The 20,877-nt window shown below is 37.0% G+C and overlaps 1 protein-coding gene across 1 annotated transcript in view; it reads left to right on the top strand.

Moving 5' to 3' along the window:
• Window positions 1-7,395: 7,395 nt before the first annotated feature.
• LOC100566766 (dynein axonemal heavy chain 11) overlaps window positions 7,396-20,877 on the top strand; it is a 371,602-nt gene continuing 358,120 nt past the window's right edge. The window contains 3 exon segments of the mRNA XM_062961877.1: window positions 7,396-7,569; window positions 14,053-14,199; window positions 17,539-17,699. Coding sequence (XP_062817947.1) covers window positions 7,396-7,569; window positions 14,053-14,199; window positions 17,539-17,699 — 482 coding nt within the window.

Consider the following 20,877-nt stretch of genomic DNA (forward strand, 5'->3'; position numbering starts at 1 on the left):
CAAGATGGATTTCTACTTCTTCTATCACTGCTGCTGTTAATTTAGTGCAAACTACTTTTATCCTTTCAATTCAGTTTTCAGCAAGAGAAGTAAGTTAAGATAGAGGGGGAAAGTGAGAGGAGAGATAAACCTGGGCATCTTCACAATAGCTGAAAAAGTGGTATAGCAGAGGATTAATAGGGACTCTTCCTACCAAATTGGGACAGCTGAAGAGTATGTATTTAAGATAATCTTTTAAAAATCTAATTATTGAATTGCTTTTTAGTTGTTTTTTTAAAGGAAGTACCTATACCTAAGTGTTGGAAGCTGTCCATTGGTATTCATGCCACATGGGCAGATTTATTAGAATATATTTTGTCAAACATAGGATCCACAATGAAGCAGGAAGAAGTTAGGATTGTGCCTTCTTGCCTTGCTTTCAGTCCCCATGTATTAATCAGATTCTTCTGCATACAGCCTTTTCATACACAATTTCACTCCGTGCATTGTCACAGAATTTACCTATGTATATGTGCAGTGTTCATGCAGATGTAGGTATGGTCTCAGCTCTTCCATGTCCTACATTGCCTCTGTTATGGTCAACTGAAAAATGCTTTAATCAGAACTACTGAGATGAAATTGCAATAGTCCACATTGTTCAACGCTTTCTATAATGAAGTATTAAGGGTGATATTGGGTAGTTCAGAGTCATGAAGTCTGGCCAACTTGACAAAACCCAGATATTAGCCTTGAAATCAGTATTGTCTTTGACATCTACCTAACATTAGTTCACTATCTCTTTCTTTTCATGTTTCCTGGCCTACAAAGGATATGAAGGCTCTGGATAAAGAAGTACAGATTTGGGATGTCTATATAGGTTTAGAATCAACTGTTAAGAATGTGTTAACCTCCTTAAGAGCTGTGAATGAACTCCAGAATGCTGCAGTTCGGAAAAGACACTGGCAACAACTTATGGCTACAACAGGGGTATAACTCTTTGGCTTTGCACATTAAGAGTTTATGCTGATGGTGTGATCAAGATCCAAAGTTTATCCTAAGAAGCCAATAATTTCTTTCACTTCAATTCCTAGGTATGTTTTGTCATGAATGAAGACACCACACTAGGGTGGAAATGGCAATAGAAAAGGTACTGTATAACATTGTCAATGTGTTTCAAGTGACAATTGTTTAAATAGAAAGTAGGCTAAAGTCTCCCTTCTACATAATAGGAGTATAGTATCTAGATTGTGGGAAGTAATAGTCCCAATCTATTCTGCTTTGGTCAGACCTCACTTGAAATATTGAGTCCAGTTGAGGGCACCACAATCCAAGGAGGATATTGACAAGCTAGAACTTGTACAGGGGAGGGCAATCAAAATAGTAAAAGATTTGAAAGCCAGGTCCTATGAGGGATGGCTAAGTGAGTTGTATATGTTTATCTTGGAAAAAAAGAAGGCTGAGAGGTGACATGAGAGCCATATTAAAATGTCTGAAAGGATGTCACATTGAGGAGGGGCCAAGATTGTGTTCTGCTGCTTTGGAGACTAGGACACGAAACAATGAATTCAAATAATGGGAGAAAATGATTTTGCGTAAATATTATGAAGAACTTCCTGATGGTGGGAGCTGTTCAGCAGTGGAATGTGCTGCCTTGGAGTGCAGTGGAGTCTCTTTCTCTGGAGGTTTTCAAGCAGAGGCTGGATTGCTATCTATTGAGAGTGCTTTGACTATGTGTACTTGCATGCCAGGGGGTTGGACTGGATGGCCTTTGTGGTCTCTTCCAACTCTAGGATTCTGCGATTCTATGATTCTACACTATACTGTTATACTTAAAAGATTCCCTATTACTACCTTGGCTTCATCCAGCAGAATTCTGGAATAAGCAGCTAAAGAGGGTTATTAACAATTCTCAGCAAACCTCAAAGCCCAGGATTCTATAGGATGCAGCCTTGGTATAAATTGCGAAAGGTCCCATTGATGTCAATGGACTTGTTTGTAAAGTGACGAGAATCAAGGCAGCCCCTGCAGAAGAACTGTTGCTGCTTACTGTTTTTTTCCCATTCCACAGGTGCTGATAGAAATCTATCAAACATGGAGTGTAATGGATTTCTCATATGAACAGCATCACAGCACAGGCACACCACTGTTAAAATCAGATGAAAACCTCATAGAAACTCTAGAAGACAATCAGGAAATAAATCAAATTTAAGATTGTCAAGGTTTCTAGTATGTTTTGCTATGAAAATATTGAATGAAAGTCTTAAATTTTGGAGGCTGTGCCTTTTCTCATCACTGGACAATTACATATAGGCAAAGATAAAATGATCTTGACAAGTCCCACTTGCATCATTGTAAATCCCACTGCTGAGAAGAGGTAGGATGTCCAATTTTTATTTTCCTTCTATTCTTGATCCTATCCTAGTTTTGGATCAGCTGTTGAAAATTTTTGTTCCCTTCCCACAGATTTTTTTAAAATATTGGTCCTCAAGACCATACATCCTGTCATGTTTTTCACAAAGTGTATAGATTTGTATGCATCTTCCCATGATTAAAGTGTTGCGCTTCAAGCGGAATTCAGTCTAGTCCAACTAAGACACAATAACTTTGCACAGTTGTAAAAGGAAAAAAACAGTAAAACATTACTCTTTATAGCAGAGTCCAAACATAAACTTGCAGTGTTGCATCAAAACATAAATCTTACAGTATAACAAACTTACATAGTCCTTGTAAGCATTTCAAGATGCAAGAAGCATTGCAAGATTCAAAGAGCATGGCTTCTTCAGCCTCTTCTTCCAAAAGAGAGAGCCAAAAGCAAAAGTGAAACCAAAAGCAGGAGCAGAAGCTAATATAAACACACACAGCCACACCCCACCGGGTGTGGTCCAAACTTAATTGCTTAACAACTGACCTAGATTAGCTCCTGCATGTTATAATCAGCAGTGTACTTTTTAAGACACACAGAGCTTCATTATACCTTAACACCCTTCCTTGTGTTAAAAAAACACTTTCATATAGCAAATTCAAATATTCCCAAATCATTCAGGACTTGGCTATGCTTCTGTGCCCTCAATGCTTTCGTTAATATGTCAGCTAAGTTCAGAGAAGTAGTGCAATAAGTCAGTTAAGTCTTTCCATTTTTCACAGCATCTCTGACACAATTGTACTTGATGTCAACATGTTTGCTTCTTTGTTTAACCCTAGCTTGAGTTGCCATTAATATACAAGTTTGGTTATCGTCAAAAATGTTTGTTGGCTCTTCTACTGGAATTTGTAAATCCTTCAGCAGTTGCTTTAGACACATACCTCTGTGTAGGCTAAAGATAGTGACCAAACTCAGCCTCACTCGAACTCAAGGCTACAAAACTTTGTTTTTTAGATTTCCAATCTATAACTGTGTTACTAAATTTAAATAAAATTCCTGTTGTTGATTTCCTATCGGAGCTATTACCAGTCACTGTCCACATAGCCTTCTAGTGTTAGTGAATCATCAGGGTTCAAGACTAAACAAAAATTTTGTGTTTCCTTTAAATACTGCATCAATCTTTTGAAACCATTCCAAGCTGCTATAGCTGGATTACTTGAATACCTGGATTACTTAAATTTACAATAAAAGCGATATCTACACATGTGTAGTTACTTATATACAGCAATTGCCCAATTACACTTTTGTATAGTTCCTTTTGTTGAAATGGCTCAGCATTTTCAATTTCATTTTGGAACCCTAAGATCATAGGTGATTGAACCCCTTTACAATTTTCCATATTCATTGTCCTTAATACTTGCAGTATTTTCCCTTTCTGGCTTAATACAAAAAACCCTTGTTCTGTCTTCATGACTTGTAACCCTAGGAAATACTGTATTGGCCCAAGATCTTTTATCTGAAATTGTTTTCCTAACTCCTCAGCAAACTGTTTCACTTCTTTATCAGTCTCAGCCATGAAACATAAATCATCAATATATACTAAAAGAACTTGAAAATCACTCTCAAAATTCCTAGTATTCCATGGGTCTGCTCTATTTTTAACAAAACCAATTTTTACCAAATTTTCGTTAAGACAATCATACCATGCAAGGCCAGTTTGCTTTAAGCTATATAATGCTTTGTTCAATTTGTAGAATAAAATTGACTCCTTGTATTGACCCTGGTGGAGGTGTGATATAAATATCTTATTTTAAATCTGCATTGAGGTATTCTGTATTTATATCAAAAGGATTATTTTTTAATGTTTAAACATCTGAGTAGTCAATATCTTGCCTTTGACTAAATCCTCGTGCTACCAAACGTGCTTTGTAACACGCCTGTCCTTCTTTATTCACCTTTTGCTTATATACCCATTTAGTCTTACTCCTTCTGGTAAAACAGCAGGTTTGTATATATTTAACCTATTCAATTCCTCCTTCATTGCTTTTGGCCATTTTTCTTTCTTCATGAGGCAAATTCTCATCTTCTTCAAAAGTTTGAGGATCATGACTAGCCAAACAAACTCTCACATGCTGAATTTTAAACCTGTCAGGAGCCTTACTTACTCTTGAAGTTCTCCTGAGACTTGTACCATGACTAGTACCTTCTCCAGGATCTTCTTGCTCTTTTTGTTCATGCTTTACCTCATCTTCTTCCTCTATTTTGGGTCTTTTAAATTTAAACTGATCTTTTCTAGTCACTGGACTCCTTATGGGTTGTGAAGATGCAGGAGTTGTTACATCAGTACTCTCCTGACCTGAGGCTTGTATTTCCTCATGAGTTTCCTCATTAGAAACTGGAAGAAACACCTCATGGTTTTCATGAATCCTATCCCAACCTTGAGTATTGGTGAAATTAGCAGATCTAGAAATTATAATAGATCCATCCTTGTCTAGGAATCTCCATGCCTTTGCTCCTTGAGCATACCCCACCATGGTTAACTTTTGTGATTTCTCCTGACTTTTTCTTCTAACTGCTTTAGGCACAAATACCTATGCCTGAGTCCCAAATGCTCTTAGGTGTCCTAATGGAGGCTTCTTTCCATATAGAAGAAAATATGGGGTATTTTGAATAGGTTCAGACCATATTCTATTGATTAAGTAATTGGCAGTCATCATTGCCTCTCCCCATATATTACTTGGTAATCCTGAATCAGCCAACAGTTCTTCACTATTTGTATCTTTCTAACAAACCTCTCAATCTTGCAATTCTCAGCACTTTGATATGCACATGTTAACCTGTACTTAAGGAAATTTTTCCAAATTATGCAATGTGAATTCTCCCCCTCTATCTGTTTGCAAGGCCTTCACATCTGCTTCAAACTGCCTTTTCACATAAACAACCCAGTTTTTAAATATTTGAAACACTTCACTTTTCTGTTTTAACAAAAAACTCCATGCAAAATTGGAATAGTCATCCAGAATACTCAAACAATAAACTGCCCCTCCTTTGCTGGGATTAAAAGGCCCATCTGCATGCACTAGCTGGAAAGACCTTTCTGAGTTCCTCGGGCTCTTCTTACTTATAGAAGTAGGCCCAGTTGCCATGTTATTCCAGATGTGGACCTTATTTTGCAAAACTATTTGAGTTATTATATAGAATAGATAACAAGAGGCATTTTATTTTGGATGAACACAAGATTAGTTTTACAGTGTATTGCCCCCTCTATGTTAGAGAAAGACTTCAGTGCTAAGGATGAAATATATTAACATGATTACAAGCCATTGGAAGGATTCCTCAGGCACTTTAAATGGGCCTTCTAGAATTTCTACATACATTTTATGATATATAGTGAAAAATGTCAATTGCTGCATTGAATTAAGTATTAATTTGTCTTAATCCACAGTTGAGCTTAATCCACAGCTTTCTAATCTTAAACCACAGTTCTAAATGTTAGTCAAGCCATATGTCTATATGTGTGTGTGTGTGTGTGTGTTTGTACACACACATTGATGGAGAGGGAAAGGGTAGAGACTTGAAGAGTGAGACTTGTGGGTGTCCACAGTTAGTGCAGTTTCATACTTCTTTAACTGTTATTATTGTATCTTTATTAGATAATTTCCAATATAATAAAATACAGTGAAAAGGAGTAACAATATACAAACAAAAGGAAAGAGAAATAAGAAAAGTAATAAAAAGGAAGAACACAAAAAACAGAAAGGAAAGAATTTACATTTGATCTCCAACTTTCCTAATGATGATTATACATCCTATTATATAAAATAACTTATCTCACTATAATTACTATTCATATACTACTACAGCATAACTAAACCTATTAATTATCAAAACCTACAGTTAACATATTATTCTCTTATTTTCTGCAAAAGGATGATCAGTGGTTTCCAGTCTTTTGAAAATGTTGCCACTGACTTGACTCTAATCAGTGCTACTAATTTGTCCATTTTGTCTAGGTCAGTCAGTTTCAACAACCCTTCCAGACAGCCTCATAATGCAGGACAAAGAAGTGAGTTTAAAAAATGTGGTCCAAACATGGAGCTGCCAGTCCCAGCAAATAGTCCCCAGGCATCCTGAAAGGTTAGTGGTGGATTTTAGAAATCTCCAAGATAGATGTGGGACATCCATCGGAAGTTTTCTTTAATTTTTTTAAAAAATATTCTCTGAGATGCACTGGACCTCATAAGTGCTGATGTGGATATCTGAATGTGCACACAGGCTTTCTTGTCATTATCTCTCCTCACCCTCCTGCTGCCTTTACATTTGTCCTCTTAAATCCTGCTTCATTTTTGGGGTTACTTCCTTGCCATGCTGGTGCCCACTATGCAAATTCAAACTGTTTAATGTCATAAATATCAGAACAAAGGAATGGTTGCAGAGAGTTCTTATGGGAATTGTTTTCCAATTGTGCTTTCATTTAGCCACCTCTGTTTCTATGACTCCATTTGTTTACAGCTCTCATCAGCTGTTTCAGGATTTTAAAATGTGCACATGCGTTGTAACAGTCTACACCAGCATATTGTAATGAAGTCCCATGTTTTTCTTGAGTGCAGGGATCATTACAATGATATGTCTATGCACATTTGTTGGCCAATCTTGGATTTTGAGCACACCTTTTAAACCTGTGTTTTACAGCCAATAATGCGATTCAGTGTGCATTTTGGCAAGTGTCATTGAGCTACTCCCCTCCTTTATCCTAGTTTCTCTCGGATTTTAGGGTCTGTATAGAAGGGCGCATAGTGCTATCATTATGTAATGTGAAAAATGCCTACATGGTAACCTCTCATTAACCCAAATAACATTGGACTCATAAATGTGTCCAAAATCTCTTGTGAGATTTTGCACAGCAAGCTTAGGAAACCTGTGACCCTTAGATATTGTTGGATCAGAATTTTTCCCATTACTTACCTTCATCTGTCTATCTGTCTGTGTTCTTCAGGCAGAATTGGTTAAGCTGTTTAGAAGAAATTATGCATCTGACAGTTAAGCAGAAAATCATGGATGCTGTGGTAGTTTATGAGGATAAGCCACGAGATCAGTGGCTCTTTGGCTATCCAGCCCAAGTGGCTTTGACCAGCAGTCAGATTTGGTGGGCTGCGGATGTCCGGATTGCTTTTGAATGGCTTGAAGAAGGATTTGAATCTGCTCTGAAAGATTATAACCACAAACAGGCAAGTATAACCGCCTCCTTGCCTCCTGCTTATGTGCCTCTTTGTCTCTGTGTCTCCTAACTCTGGCTAGTCTAGGCACATACTTTGATATTGTATTGTTGTTTTGTAAGCATCCCAGCTGCTTTTTTATAGTTTTTATTGAATTTAAAAATTTTCATACAATAATTACTTTTATCACATAGCAGATATATAATGTATAATACAATACTTGCATCATTCTTTTATATCTATTGTCGATTTATATCTACTACGATGTTAACATTTGTCCATCTATATTTCTTCACCACTGTGTATCCCCCCCTCCCACCCCGAGCCACTTCTTAGGTATTGTCTAACCAAAATCTCATTTCTTCCTGAGGAGGTAGCCCTCCATCCCTTTTTTGAAGTCAATTTTCCCCATACACCCTCAAAATCATTTTTTCCATATCCCTCTTTTAATTTTTAATTTGCATGTTAGCTTATCATTTATTGCCAATTTCCATACTTCCTTATACCATTCTTCAATCTGAACATTTATTACTTTTCTCCAGTTCTTTCCTATAAGCAATCTTGCTATTGTCAATAAATTTGTTATTGCTTCTTTTTCTTTTTTATCCATTTTATTGTTATTATAAATTGATAATAATGCAATACCAGGGCTCCTTTCCAGTTTGATGTTCATTATATCCTCTATATCTTTAAATATTTTATACCAAAATTTTCTTACATATTTACAATGCCACCACATATGTATATAAGTTCCCACTTCCTGACAGCCTCTCCAGCAATTTTTGGATGGTTTTTATTAATATTTGACATTTTAATGGTGTTAAATACCATTTCCAAATTATCTTATAATAATTTTCTTTAACTCTTATTGATAAATTTTTAAAGTGCCTTTGTTTCCACAATTGCGACCATTCCATTTCATTTATTTTCACCTCTAACTCCTCCTCCCATATTTCCTTAAGAGTGGTTTTTTTCCTCTCTCATTCTTTTATTCCACCCAATATTCTATAGATTCTACCCATTACACCTTTCAATTTTTTATAATCATCTGTATCCCTTCCATTTTGTATTATTTGTTCAAATTGGTTGGGTTCCTTCCCCTCTTTATTATTTTTTACCCAATTCCTATACCATTGCTCTAGCTGAACACCATGGAATTTTATTTCCCCAAATTCCTCCTTTATCTTTTCCTTCTTCATTCCACTCTTAGTCCAGTCCCCTATTTTGTCTAGGTTTTTTCCCCTTAATACTTTATCCATTATATTTTTTAAATTTTGGGGGAACTTCCTTTCCATTATAATTGGAATTATTTTTGATTGGAATTAACTTTTTCTTATATTTAATCCATAAGTCTAATACATTCTTTAACATTGGGTTTCCAATTTCCTTAATTTCCTTTCTTGTAAAATCCTTAAAAAATATATTCCGTATTTCTTCCTCTACTTTTTCAGAATCTATTTTTAACCATTCTATATTGTCCTTGTTTATTATTCCTTCAATAACCAATCTTAATCTATTAGCTTCATAATCTATTAGCTTTATATTTGGGAGTGCTAATCCTCCTTCCTTTTGCGGTCTGCACCATAATTGTTTGTTTATCCTATTTCTCTTATTACCATTACAATAATTATTTATCCTTAGCTGCCATTTATTCAGTTCTTTTTCCCGTAATTTGGAGTGGTAGAATTCTGAATATAAAATTTATCCTTGGAAGTATTTTCCTTTTTATTCATGCAATTTTCCTGAACCATGATAAATTTAAATTTTCATATTCTAATAATTGCTTTTTAACCTTATCTCTTAACGCTATTATATTTTCTTCTTCCATTTCTTTTAAATCCTTGGTTATGATTATTCCCAAATATTTTAATTTATTCTTAATTCTTATTCCCATCTTACTCTGTTCTATAAAATCCTTTTCTTCTTCTTTTGTGTAATTCAATAGCATAATTTCTGATTTATTCCAATTTATTTGTAAACCTGTTGTCCTTCCAAATGTCTCTAAATAATCTTTTATCCTATCCATTCTATCCACCATATTTTTATACATAACAATGTATCATCAGCAAATAAGCTTAATTTTTGTTTTGCCTTTGTTCCTACTCCCTCCAGATTTATATCTTTCCTAATTACATTTGCGAATAGTTCAATCACCATAATGAACAAAATTGGTGATAATGGGCACCCTTGTCTTGTTCCCCTTGTCACTTCAATTTCTTTAGTCACTCCATCCTTAATCACTACTTTTGCCAAATTTATTTGAATAATATTGTTCTATTAATCCTTTTATCCTAATTCCCATTCCAAATTTGTTCATAATTTCCTTTAATGTCTGCCATTCCACACAATCAAAAGCTTTCAATATGTCTAATGCTAATATCCCTACTTTAATCTTTTCCTTTTGAGCCCTCCATATTTTATTTATTACTCTCTCTATCGAATTTGACATGTGTCTCCCTTTTACAAATCCACATTGGTCCATTTTTATGTATTTATACATACATTTATTTAATGTGTTAGCTATTATAGCTGATAATATTTTTGCATCCTGATTTACTAACAATATGGGCCTATATTTATTTTTATTTATTTATTGGACTTGTATACTGCTGCTCCCAATTTGGCTCAGAGCGGTTTACAAAATAGATAAAACAATACAGTTAGCTTTAGATAACGATAAAACGGACATAGCCCCAAGTTTGGATCTGTTAAATCCTTGTCTGGTTTTGGTATCAATATTATAAGTGACATTCTCCACGATTCCGGAATTTTCTCTCCTTTCATTATTCCATTATACAGTTCTAACAATTTTGGTATTAATATTTCACTAAAACTTTTATAATATTCTGTTCCTAGTCCATCCACACCTGGAGCCTTCCCAGCTTTTAAATTTTTAATAATGTCTTCTATTTCCTTCCTCTTAATAGATTGTTCCAATAACTCCTCATCTTTTTCTTCCAGTTTACACTCCCAGTTTTCTTCCACATATTTCCTCAGTACAACCAGCTTTTGTCTGATATAAGTCACTATAAAACTCCTGAAATATTTTTAATTTTTCTTTCATTGTTCTACATATTTTACCTGTTTTATCTTTTATCATATTTATAGTATTTTCCATTTTCTTTTTTTGTGTGGAATTGGCTAACATTTTGGAATTCTTGTTACTGAATTCAAAAAATTCCCTTCTTAAGTATATTAAATTTTCTTGTACCTCATCTATTTCCATTTTATCCAGTTCCTCTTTCTTTGCCCTTAGCTTTGTATACATTTGTATATTTTCTTTATTACGTATTCCTTTTCCAACTCTCCTATTTCTTTCTCCAGTTTCCTTTTCCTTTCTTCTTGCCTTCTTTTCAAGTTTATTGTTTCTTTTCTACACAACCCTCTCGCTACCGATTTCATTGCATCCCATAATGTACCTTTTGATACTTCCCTGTTATTCAATTCCCAAACTTCTTGCCATTCCATTTTTATTCTATCCACTGTTTCTTTGTAATTCAAAATTTTCGTAGTTAATCTCCATCTTCTCATCTTATCATAATCACATTTTAAAATAATTTCAGTTGACACCATAGCATGATCAGACACCTTAATATTCCCAATATCCACATTCAACAATTTGCTTAACATATTTTTAGAAACAAAAATGTAATCAATTCTAGTATATATTTTATGTACAGTTGAGTAATATGTATATTTCCTCTCATCACCCTTTATCACTCTCCATACATCCTTTAATTGCCATTTATTCATCACTCCGTTAATTCACTGTATTTCCTTTCCTTTTTTGTGTAGTTTTATCCTTTTTATAATCCATACAATTACAATCCCCTCCAAATATTATATATTGTTCATGAAAATTACTTATCTGATCTAATACCTTTTCACAAAATTCTTGTTGTTTTACATTTGGTGCATATACATTTATTAATACATATTTATCCTCCCCCTCCCAATTATTATATATCTGTCTTCATCGTCTTTCACTACTTTATTTATTACCAAATTACATTTTTAGCAATTATTGTTGCCACCCCTCTGGATTTTGATGTTCCATATGATTTTTCATAGTTTCTAATCCATTTCGATTTCAGCTCATTTGCTCCTGGTTTACCCTGGTGGGTCTCCTGCAAAAAGATCACGTCTGCTGCTTCTTTCCTCAGTAATGCTTCTATTCTTCTTCTTTTAACCACCAACCCAAGTCCTCTTGTATTCAGTGTTAATATTTTCAATTTACTAGACAACATTACCATTAAATATATTTTCTTTTTTTGTGGCTCGGACCCCTGTGCTCCATTGACCCTTACCAACCCTTTGTTCCCCACCTTCTTCCCCCTCCCCCTTCCCCTCTTACCCTTCCCTCTCCACTTCACTTCTTCAGGGCTTTCAGCCCCAACCATGGCCCCCGGCCTTCCCAAGTGGTGAGGTGGGTGCGAGGTCTTCTTGTGGCCCAGAAACTCCCTCCCCCCGAGTGCTCATTAAAAAAAAGACACAAAGAAAAGAACAGAAACAACCATTTTGATTGAAGAACTTCTAGTTTTCCTCTCATAGCTCGATTCTGCCCACAGCGCCCAATAAGACTTCCATTTCTCCTTCTCCTGCTCCTGCTCCTTCTCCGTCAGGTTTCCTTCCTTCTCCAGCTCCTTTCTTTCCATTACCCAATCCCTCTTTGTCCTGCCCTTTTATAATGCCAAGCTCTTCCAATAGCCTTACTCCTTTGTCCAGCTCATCAATCCTGCATTTCTTCCCTTTCCATTGGAATTTGAGAAAAATTGGATATCCCCATGAATATGGAACTCCAGCCTTCATCAATTGAATTGTTATTGGTTTCATCGAAAGTCTCCAATTCTTTGTTTCAGTGCAGTAATCATTATACAGCTGCTTTGAGGCTCTTTTAAGCCAGGAAAAAATAAGCATATAAATATAAATATCATCATCATCATCATCACCTACAAACAGCTACTGCTTCTTAAAAAGTGAGTTCCGACCCCAAATGGGATCACCTCAGCCCATTGTAGGGGTCCAGAAAAACTTAACAGTACAAGTGGCTGTTTTAGACATTTATACAAATGTGTTGTGCAGTGTTTACATGGACTCTGTAGAAGATGCTTCAGCTGTAGTTCATAAAAAGGAAAATCAGCCTATTTAGCAAACCTTACATATGCTGATTTGTTATCAGTAAATGTTTGATTTTTGCCTAAAAAATGTAAAACGTAAAAAATGTCCCAAGCCAAAAGGGGCAGTGAGTGGAAAAGTTTAAGAAGCTCTGCACTAAACCAATAGTGGAAATGGTGTCACCTTCAGGTGTTGTTGGATTGCAATTCTCAGAAATTTTATGCAGCAGAACTAATGCTGAGAATTACTGAAATTTCAGACCAACAATATCTGAAATTGTCCTTGTCCTTAGATCCCAGGACCATGTTCCGAACTAATAACATCTCTGACAAAGTACAGAAACCATGTGCAACCATGCTCTTTCCCTCCAGAGAATGCATAAAATTACCAAATCCTTGCCTTAGGTAAAGGTTTCCCCTGATGTTAAATCCAGTTGTGAACGACTCTGGGGGTTGGTGCTCATCTCCATTTCTAAGCTGAAGAGCCGGCATTGTCCATAGACATCTCCAGGTCATGTGGCCGGCATGACTGCATGGAGCGCCGTTACTTTCCCGCTGGAGCAGTACCTATTGATCTACTCAAATTTGCATGTTTTCGAACTGCTAGGTTGGCAGGAGCTGGGGCTAACAGTGAGCGCTCATTCCGCTCCCAGGATTTGAACCTGGGACCTTTTGGTCCACAAGTTCAGCAGCTCAGCGCTTTAACACACTGTGCCTTAGCATGATACAAAATCCAATTTGGGATCAAGGCATAGAGAAGTGTTTTAATGCAATGCTACATTTCAGCCTTCTGTCAGGTCGTCCTCCAAGTTTCATGTGTGCTTGATTCCTACCAATTTTATAGTAACTCTAGTGATTTATTGTATCTAACTTGGCATCAATTCTTGGTGTACGTGTGTGTTATGAATCCAGCTTTCAAGATTTGTCTTTCAGAAAGATGAATTGGCTTTTCATCTTTTGTCACATGCTATAGTTAATATACCAGGATAGCTGTGCATTATTCCCCCTTCCTTTTTGGTAAAAGTGTTTAAATAACAAAGCATCACTATTTGGCTATTGTATAATTCTTTATACTCTGTGTATTGAAACTCCTAATAATTCCATCACACTGAATTCTCAAGCAAATGCAGTGCAAACGAATATGTGTGGCAGTATGTAATATATATTGAAATAAAAGTAATGGCCACTAGCTGAAGAGTGTATCTTTGTTATTAAGGATGCAAATTGTAATTATGAGAAAATAATACTATTATTAGTTTGCAAAAGTTATTTGTATTGATTAAAAGCCCCAATAAGTATGCCTTGCTTGCCATAACTGCTCCATTTAGCATTTGACATATAATCGGGTTTTCCCTTCACAGTGTAGTATCTCCATTGAAATATAATTATTTCACAGATTGCTCAACTGAATGCCCTTATAAACATGCTGCTAGGGGAACTCACCCTTGGAGATCATCAGAAGATCATGACAATATGCACAATTGATGTGCATGCAAGAGATGTTGTAGCCAAGCTTATAGCACAGAAGGTAATTTGTTGCAGAGCAATTATCCTAATGCATTTTTAAAAGCATAAAATAAAGAATAATTTCATTTGTTGAAAAGATATTCAGCTTGCTTATGTATAAGGATGACAGAATATTTTGATTCAATCAATTTCTGTCCTTTTTCCTTTGGTTTCAGACTAGATAATTACGTTTACCAGTTGGGGACGAAAGTGCTACTTAAATGTGTGTGTGTGTGTGTGTGTGTTGTGTGTGTTAGTCCAAATGTTTATTAAAACTGTATGCTATGAAATGATAGCAAGTTCTCAATTATCTTTCCCAGACCTATTCAATATTACTGTGAACATGTGGATTTATTAAAATTCACTTTGCAATTTAAACTGTACAAAATACGACGATTGTATAGGAATCTAGCAGAGAACTTTTTGTTTCTTATGTGCATATTAAGGATTGTTATCCTTCTGCCTTCAGGGAAGTTGTAATGTTAACTTGAGAGTTCCTTCCAGCCTCACTCTAAATGTATGGCTTCCCTGCAGAAATTCAGGCAATTAATTAAGAAGAAAGTTTTGGTTTGATCAAGTGGGCTCATCTCCCCTCATCCTTGCCACTGTCACCACTAACATGTCCTTGCCCTCTGGCCCAATCTATTATGCCATAGCCTCAGAAGGAGAACGCAAGGCAAGGGAAGACTGTTGCTCCTTCTCCTTGCTCATATCACTGTATAATAATAATAATAATAATAATAATAATAATAATAATAATAATAATAATCTTTATTTATACCCCGCCACCATCTCCCCAACGGGGACTCGGGGCAGCTTACATGGGGCCATGCCCAGAACAATACAATATAACAAAATATAATAGAACAACAAATTATAGCACATTAAACAACAATAAAACAACAACAATAAAAGAAAATATACACTACATTAAACAAGATCAAAAGAACAATAAAACCAAGGGCGGGCCACATGAACACTAAGTTAAAACTCGGGGTGAGAAAGGAAGTAGGAGTAAAAACCACAGAGGACAGGGTCATAAAGTGGCGGTGCAATCTGGAGGACAAATATTGAAGGAGAGCAGCAAAAGGGATTTATCTAGTGATTACTCTCCAAAGGCACAACGGAAGAGCCATGTTTTCAGGTCTTTCTTAAAGGCTGCTAATGTGGGGGCTTGTCTAATCTCACCGGTCAGTGAGTTCCACAATCGGGGGGCCACAGCAGAGAAGGCCCTCTCCCTTGTTCCCACAAGGCGGGCCTGAGATATCGGGAGTGGGGACAGGAGAGCCTCCCCTGATGATCGAAGGGATCGGGCAGGTTTATGATAGGAGATAGGAGATATGCCTGCTGGGAAAGGGCAAGTTGAGAGCACTTTGGCCCCAGACATTTTGCTGTTTGAACTAGAAAAGGAAGTGCTTATCTCTCTCCAGTCAAGGAAAAGCATGGTACAAAAAGCCAGGTGTGCTGTTTTGGAACATGAGGTGGAAAATTTTACCAGTATTGTTGAAGGCTTTCACGGCTGGAATCACTGGGGTGTTGTGTGGTTTCTGGGCTGTGTGGCCATGTTCTAGCAGCATTTTCTCCAGATGTTTCACATGCATCTGTGGCTGGCATCTTCAGAGGATCAGGCAAAACATCTGAAGAAAATGCCGCTAAGACACAGCCAGACTGGCCGGAAACCACACAACACCCCAATTTCAGCAATACAGTTTTCCCTCACTTATCGTGGGGGTTATGTTCCAGGACCACCCGCGATAAGTGGAAATCCGCAGAGTAGGGACACTATTTTAATTTTAATATTTATACATTATTTTATTTACCCTATTGCTGCTGCTTCTCCTCCTCAGGGTTACCCCCTTGCTTTGGCCCTGCCATGTGGCTCTGGCCGCCTCTGCCAGGGAAGAAGAAACGCCGCTCCACTCAGTGAGTGAGAGAGGGAGGGTGGGTGGCAGCGGAGTCCTCCATGAGTCCTGCTCCCTCTTCCGAGTCCTCCACATTTCCTGGCATGGATGGCTGGAGCAGCAGCAGAAGAGGAGTCTGGCCACCTCTTCTAGGCTCTTCTGCCACTGTTGCCACCTGCCCCCCCCCCCGGCTCACTCATGGAGCAGAGTGGCATTCCTTCTTCCCTGGCAGAGGCAGCCAGAGCCACATGGCAGGGCCGAAGCAAGGGGGCAGCCCTGAGGAAGAGAAGCAGCAGCAATGGGGTAAATAAATAAATAAATAAATTTCCCATGAAACAACGAGTCTACGATAAGCAAACCGCGAAGTAGTGGGGGAAAACTGTATTTGTTTTTCCTACTTGGAGAGAAAGGCAGAACAGAAATAGAATAAAACCAATAAATGAATACAACCAGTCCTCCACATTTGCTGGGCTTGGAGGCACAGGACCCCCTGTGAAAGTAAAAGCAGCAAATGAAGAAAGTGTTTTTTAAAATACTTGATAAAAACTTCTCTGTGAATTTCTAGGTCTTCCAGCATGCTTCTATGGTCAATTTCCCCTGGAAGCTGAAGATAGAATCACACTGGAAGACAAAGAGATTCCTAGAGAGATGTTGTCTCTAGAAAACTCTGAGTCCTCCAACATTACTAGAGGAAGCTGACCATAGAGTCATACTGGAGGAGTTAAATTTTTTAGAGATAATGTTTTAATCAGGTCTATGAACAATCAAATCCCCTAAAGTCAAAACCACAAATATGGAGGGAAAGCTGTAATAACAAAAGAAGAAATTAATAATAAGCAAGCATAGTACAGTGGTTTGACTGTTGGATTAAGACTCTCAGAAACCAGGGTATGATTCCTTGCTTATCCATGAGGACATACACTGAGTAATTTTGGGCATGTTTCACTCTCTTGGCAATGGCAAAACCTGTCTGAACAGAAGTTTAGAGATTGATTGTTTGGATACTTCCTTATATAGAACACATTTACAGGCTACGTATTAACACATGAAATGATGTTGGTCAACCTTTCTCGGCCTTGTGTTCCCAGATATTGCTGACTATAACTAGCATCATTCTCAACTGTTGTGGGAGGGGCATGAGGGAAGGAGAGGCATTATCTTGTCATTTGTCTCAGATGCCAAAATGTTTGTGGTATTTCCTTGCTTTCCTAGAATCCCTGCATTTTACTTGATAAACTGCATTCGGAATGTAGCATGTTATGAACAGTTCCGCTGTTCCGCTAGAGGTTCCGCTATCCATGAATCTTTTCTATGGTTTAGTCTCAACTTCAAAAGAGATGTTGAATCTAATTTGATTATGATGAGAAAGAAGAGAAAAAATATTTCTCGTCTGCAGCCTTAGTTATTGAATTTTCTGGAATATCTATTAAATTGTTGCTTCCCCTTTCCTTTTTCTTGAGGTTTCTAATGGACAAGCATTTACATGGCTATCACAACTGCTTCACCGATGGGATGAAGAGCTAAGTGAATGTTTTGTCAACATTTGTGATGCCCAGTTTCAGTACGCTTATGAATATCTTGGGAACAGTCCCAGACTTGTAATCACACCACTAACTGACAGGTAAGGGCCATATTTGAAATGGCTGAAGGGCAGAATGGCCTGAGTGAAAATTGTCCTGTTCCTTTAATGGCTGTATAGAAGAGGGAATTCCAGCAAGTGTTGAGAGTTACCTGGTTGGATGACAAGCAGCACCTACTGAAATTTCTCTTCTACACAAACATTAAAGGTACACAAATCTTTAAAAGTAAGTACCATTTGACTATCCCGTTAATTATTTTTTGCATGTGATGAAAGCAGTTTGTTAACTAGCATTCAGGGTTTTTTTAGACCCAACAACTGCGTAGTGCTCTGAACAGTTGCTAAAGAAAAATCTCTTTCCACTGAACATAATGGTTTTGTTGTGGTGCAATGCACAATAGCAGTTGGAAGGGAAAATTTGCAGCAATTTTAAATATTCTTTTCACTGAAATTGTTTATCCACATCTTCAAAGCCTTTAAGGAAGTATTGATATTTTCTGCATTGTCAAGAGCAGCTGTCTCTGTCTCCCGCAGCTGCCTGCCCACTAACTACACAGATGGCAGACAGAAGCTGATGTAAAAGGCGGAAGAAGAGCGGGGGAAGGAAACATGGCAGCACCTCTAAGGCTAGCTAGGTTTTTTTTTTAAATGTTTGCATGGGTGGATATAAACACACTTCTTCAGATGCATTGCAGAGTGACTGAGATGTGTCTACTCTACGCAGAAACAACTTTTCTGGATTGCAGGAAGCACAGCTGCCATACAATTATGAGTGGGTTGATGGCCCCTCTGTATTTCAAGACCTTGGAAACCTTGTCTGGAACCATGTGCTCTGAAGGGTGGATTAAGATTGCCTATTTCTCTGTGTGTATTTTAATGTCAATAGTAAATAGTCAAGCTGCCAAATACCATTAAAATATAGAATTCCTATTAATTGCCATTTTGGATGACAACCTGACAATGAAGTCCAAAGTGAGTAAGATTGATTTGCCACAGGGATGAACTTACATGTGTGTGTGTGTGTGTGTGTGTGTTGTGGGGGGGGGGGGGGGGGACAGACAGACACAGAGTGTACAGGGCAGCCAAGGAGCTGCAGAGGATGCCTGTTGACCAAGCTAGCAGCAACAGCCTCTTCCCGTGTCTTTTTGCAGAGACCTGCAGGGAGGCTGGGACTAATGAGACCGGAGCATACAAATTAGCCCTAGCTGAGCCAGCAGGTCAGAGAGAGCTGAACAGAAAGTTTTGACAATGCCTGAAAAAAGAAAAATAACAGGAAATAATTTCAAAGCTGTGCTATCTTCTATAATTTACCAGTTGAATAATAGACTCTCGCAGCTATTTCTGCTGATCTTCAAAGGTACATTAGAGCCTCACTTATCCAACACTCGCTTATCCAACGTTCTGGATTATCCAACGCATTTTTGTAGTCAATGTTTTCCATACATTGTGATATTTTGGTGCTCAATTCGTAAATACAATAATTACTACATAGCATTACTGCATATTCAACTACTTTTTCTGTCAAATTTGTTGTATAACATGATGTTTTGGTGTTAATTTGTAAAATCATAACCTAATTAGATGTTTAATAGGCTTTTCCTTAATCCCTCCTTATTATCCAACACATTCGCTTATCCAACATTCTGCCGGCCCGTTTATGTTGGATAAGTGAGACTCTACTGTATTTGAGAAAACAGAGTCTATAAAATGAACTTCTCTAAGCCCTGTTTCCTTCCCCACCATACCTGGCCAAAATTGTGATGATTAGATGCAGCAAAAGTAGCAAAAAGAGATACCCCAGGAAATATGAAGAAACTACATAGTTTCCTTTCTTAATACATTGTTTCCTTTTTCCTATCCTAATGCAACTGGAATTTTTTTCCTTGGCCCTCAACAGGACAATCAATATATAGCTGGAGTAATCCATAAGGCCCTTTCACAATACTGTGCAAAGTTATAACTCAGTGATTCCCAAAGTGGGCGCTACCGCCCCCTGGTGGACGCTGCAGTGATCCAAGGGGGTGGTGATGGCCACAGGTGCACTTGGGGGTGATGAATAACTGTAAGGGGGCAGTGAAAGCATAAAAGAAAGAAGAGAAGATTTAGAAAAATTGATTTATGTATTCCGCTCATAACACTTAATTTTTCTTTGAAAAACGTACTGGACATTGACTTGGTTCCCGCATACTCCCTCACTTGCATTAAGATATGTGCAATCGCTCACTGCTACTGTTCACATGGTGCCACTGAATTGCTGTTCCAAAACATGTAAGAACTACGAGCATTGCTGTGGGCAACTACCACTCATGCGATTGGTCGATCACAAGGCCAAAGCCTGGAACGGCAGTGGCAGTACTGGCTACAGGCAGTACTACCAGCAGATTTTGGAGCATGCTATGAATCAGGATATTTCCCATAATTATTATGGGAAAATTATGGCATAATAATACTCTAAGTTAGATTGTTGTGATATTGTGACAAGTTAAAGTTAACTAACAAATAGTGCGACTATAATTGGTGAGTATTAGTTATTTATTTTGTAATAATTATATGTGCTTTACCATTAATAATATCATTTTTATTTATTTCATTAGTATTTATTTTAGTTTTTTTTTACAAAAATATTTCAAAAAATTACAAAAAAATTAATTAAAAATACCTCCATAAAATTTTTATTTTTTCTACCAATAATAATGGCTCACCCAAAGAAAAAATGTAGACAATATAATATCAAATATTTGAAATTGGCTTTATTGAGTTGCCTGTAAACAATACATTACCAATGTGCCTAATTTGCCAGAAAGTTTTATCAAACGAAGCTATGAAGCCTTCCAGACTACAAGAACATTTGGCTAAAATTCATGGTGATAAAAAAGATAAGGATTTATCTTATTTTTGAATACAAATAGAAAAAATTATCAATCAACCGACATTGGTGAAACTCTTTTCAACCGCAACCACATAAGATGGCGATGGCTTGCTTGCTTCTTACAAGATTTCATTAATGATTGCCAAATCGGGAAAACCTCCTACTATTGGTGAATAACTAATTATACTAGCTATAAGTGAAGTAATATGTACAAGCCAGCATCTGATATTATCAAAAAAAATTCATTGAACAATAATACAGTGCAAAGAAGAATTGATGAAATGGCTCAAGATGTTGAAGATTCATTGTGTGGCTATTTAAAAACATCTCGGTTTTCTATTCAACTTGATG

The sequence above is a fragment of the Anolis carolinensis genome, chromosome 1, assembly GCF_035594765.1.
Source record: "Anolis carolinensis isolate JA03-04 chromosome 1, rAnoCar3.1.pri, whole genome shotgun sequence".
In the NCBI taxonomy this organism is placed as follows: domain Eukaryota; kingdom Metazoa; phylum Chordata; class Lepidosauria; order Squamata; family Dactyloidae; genus Anolis; species Anolis carolinensis.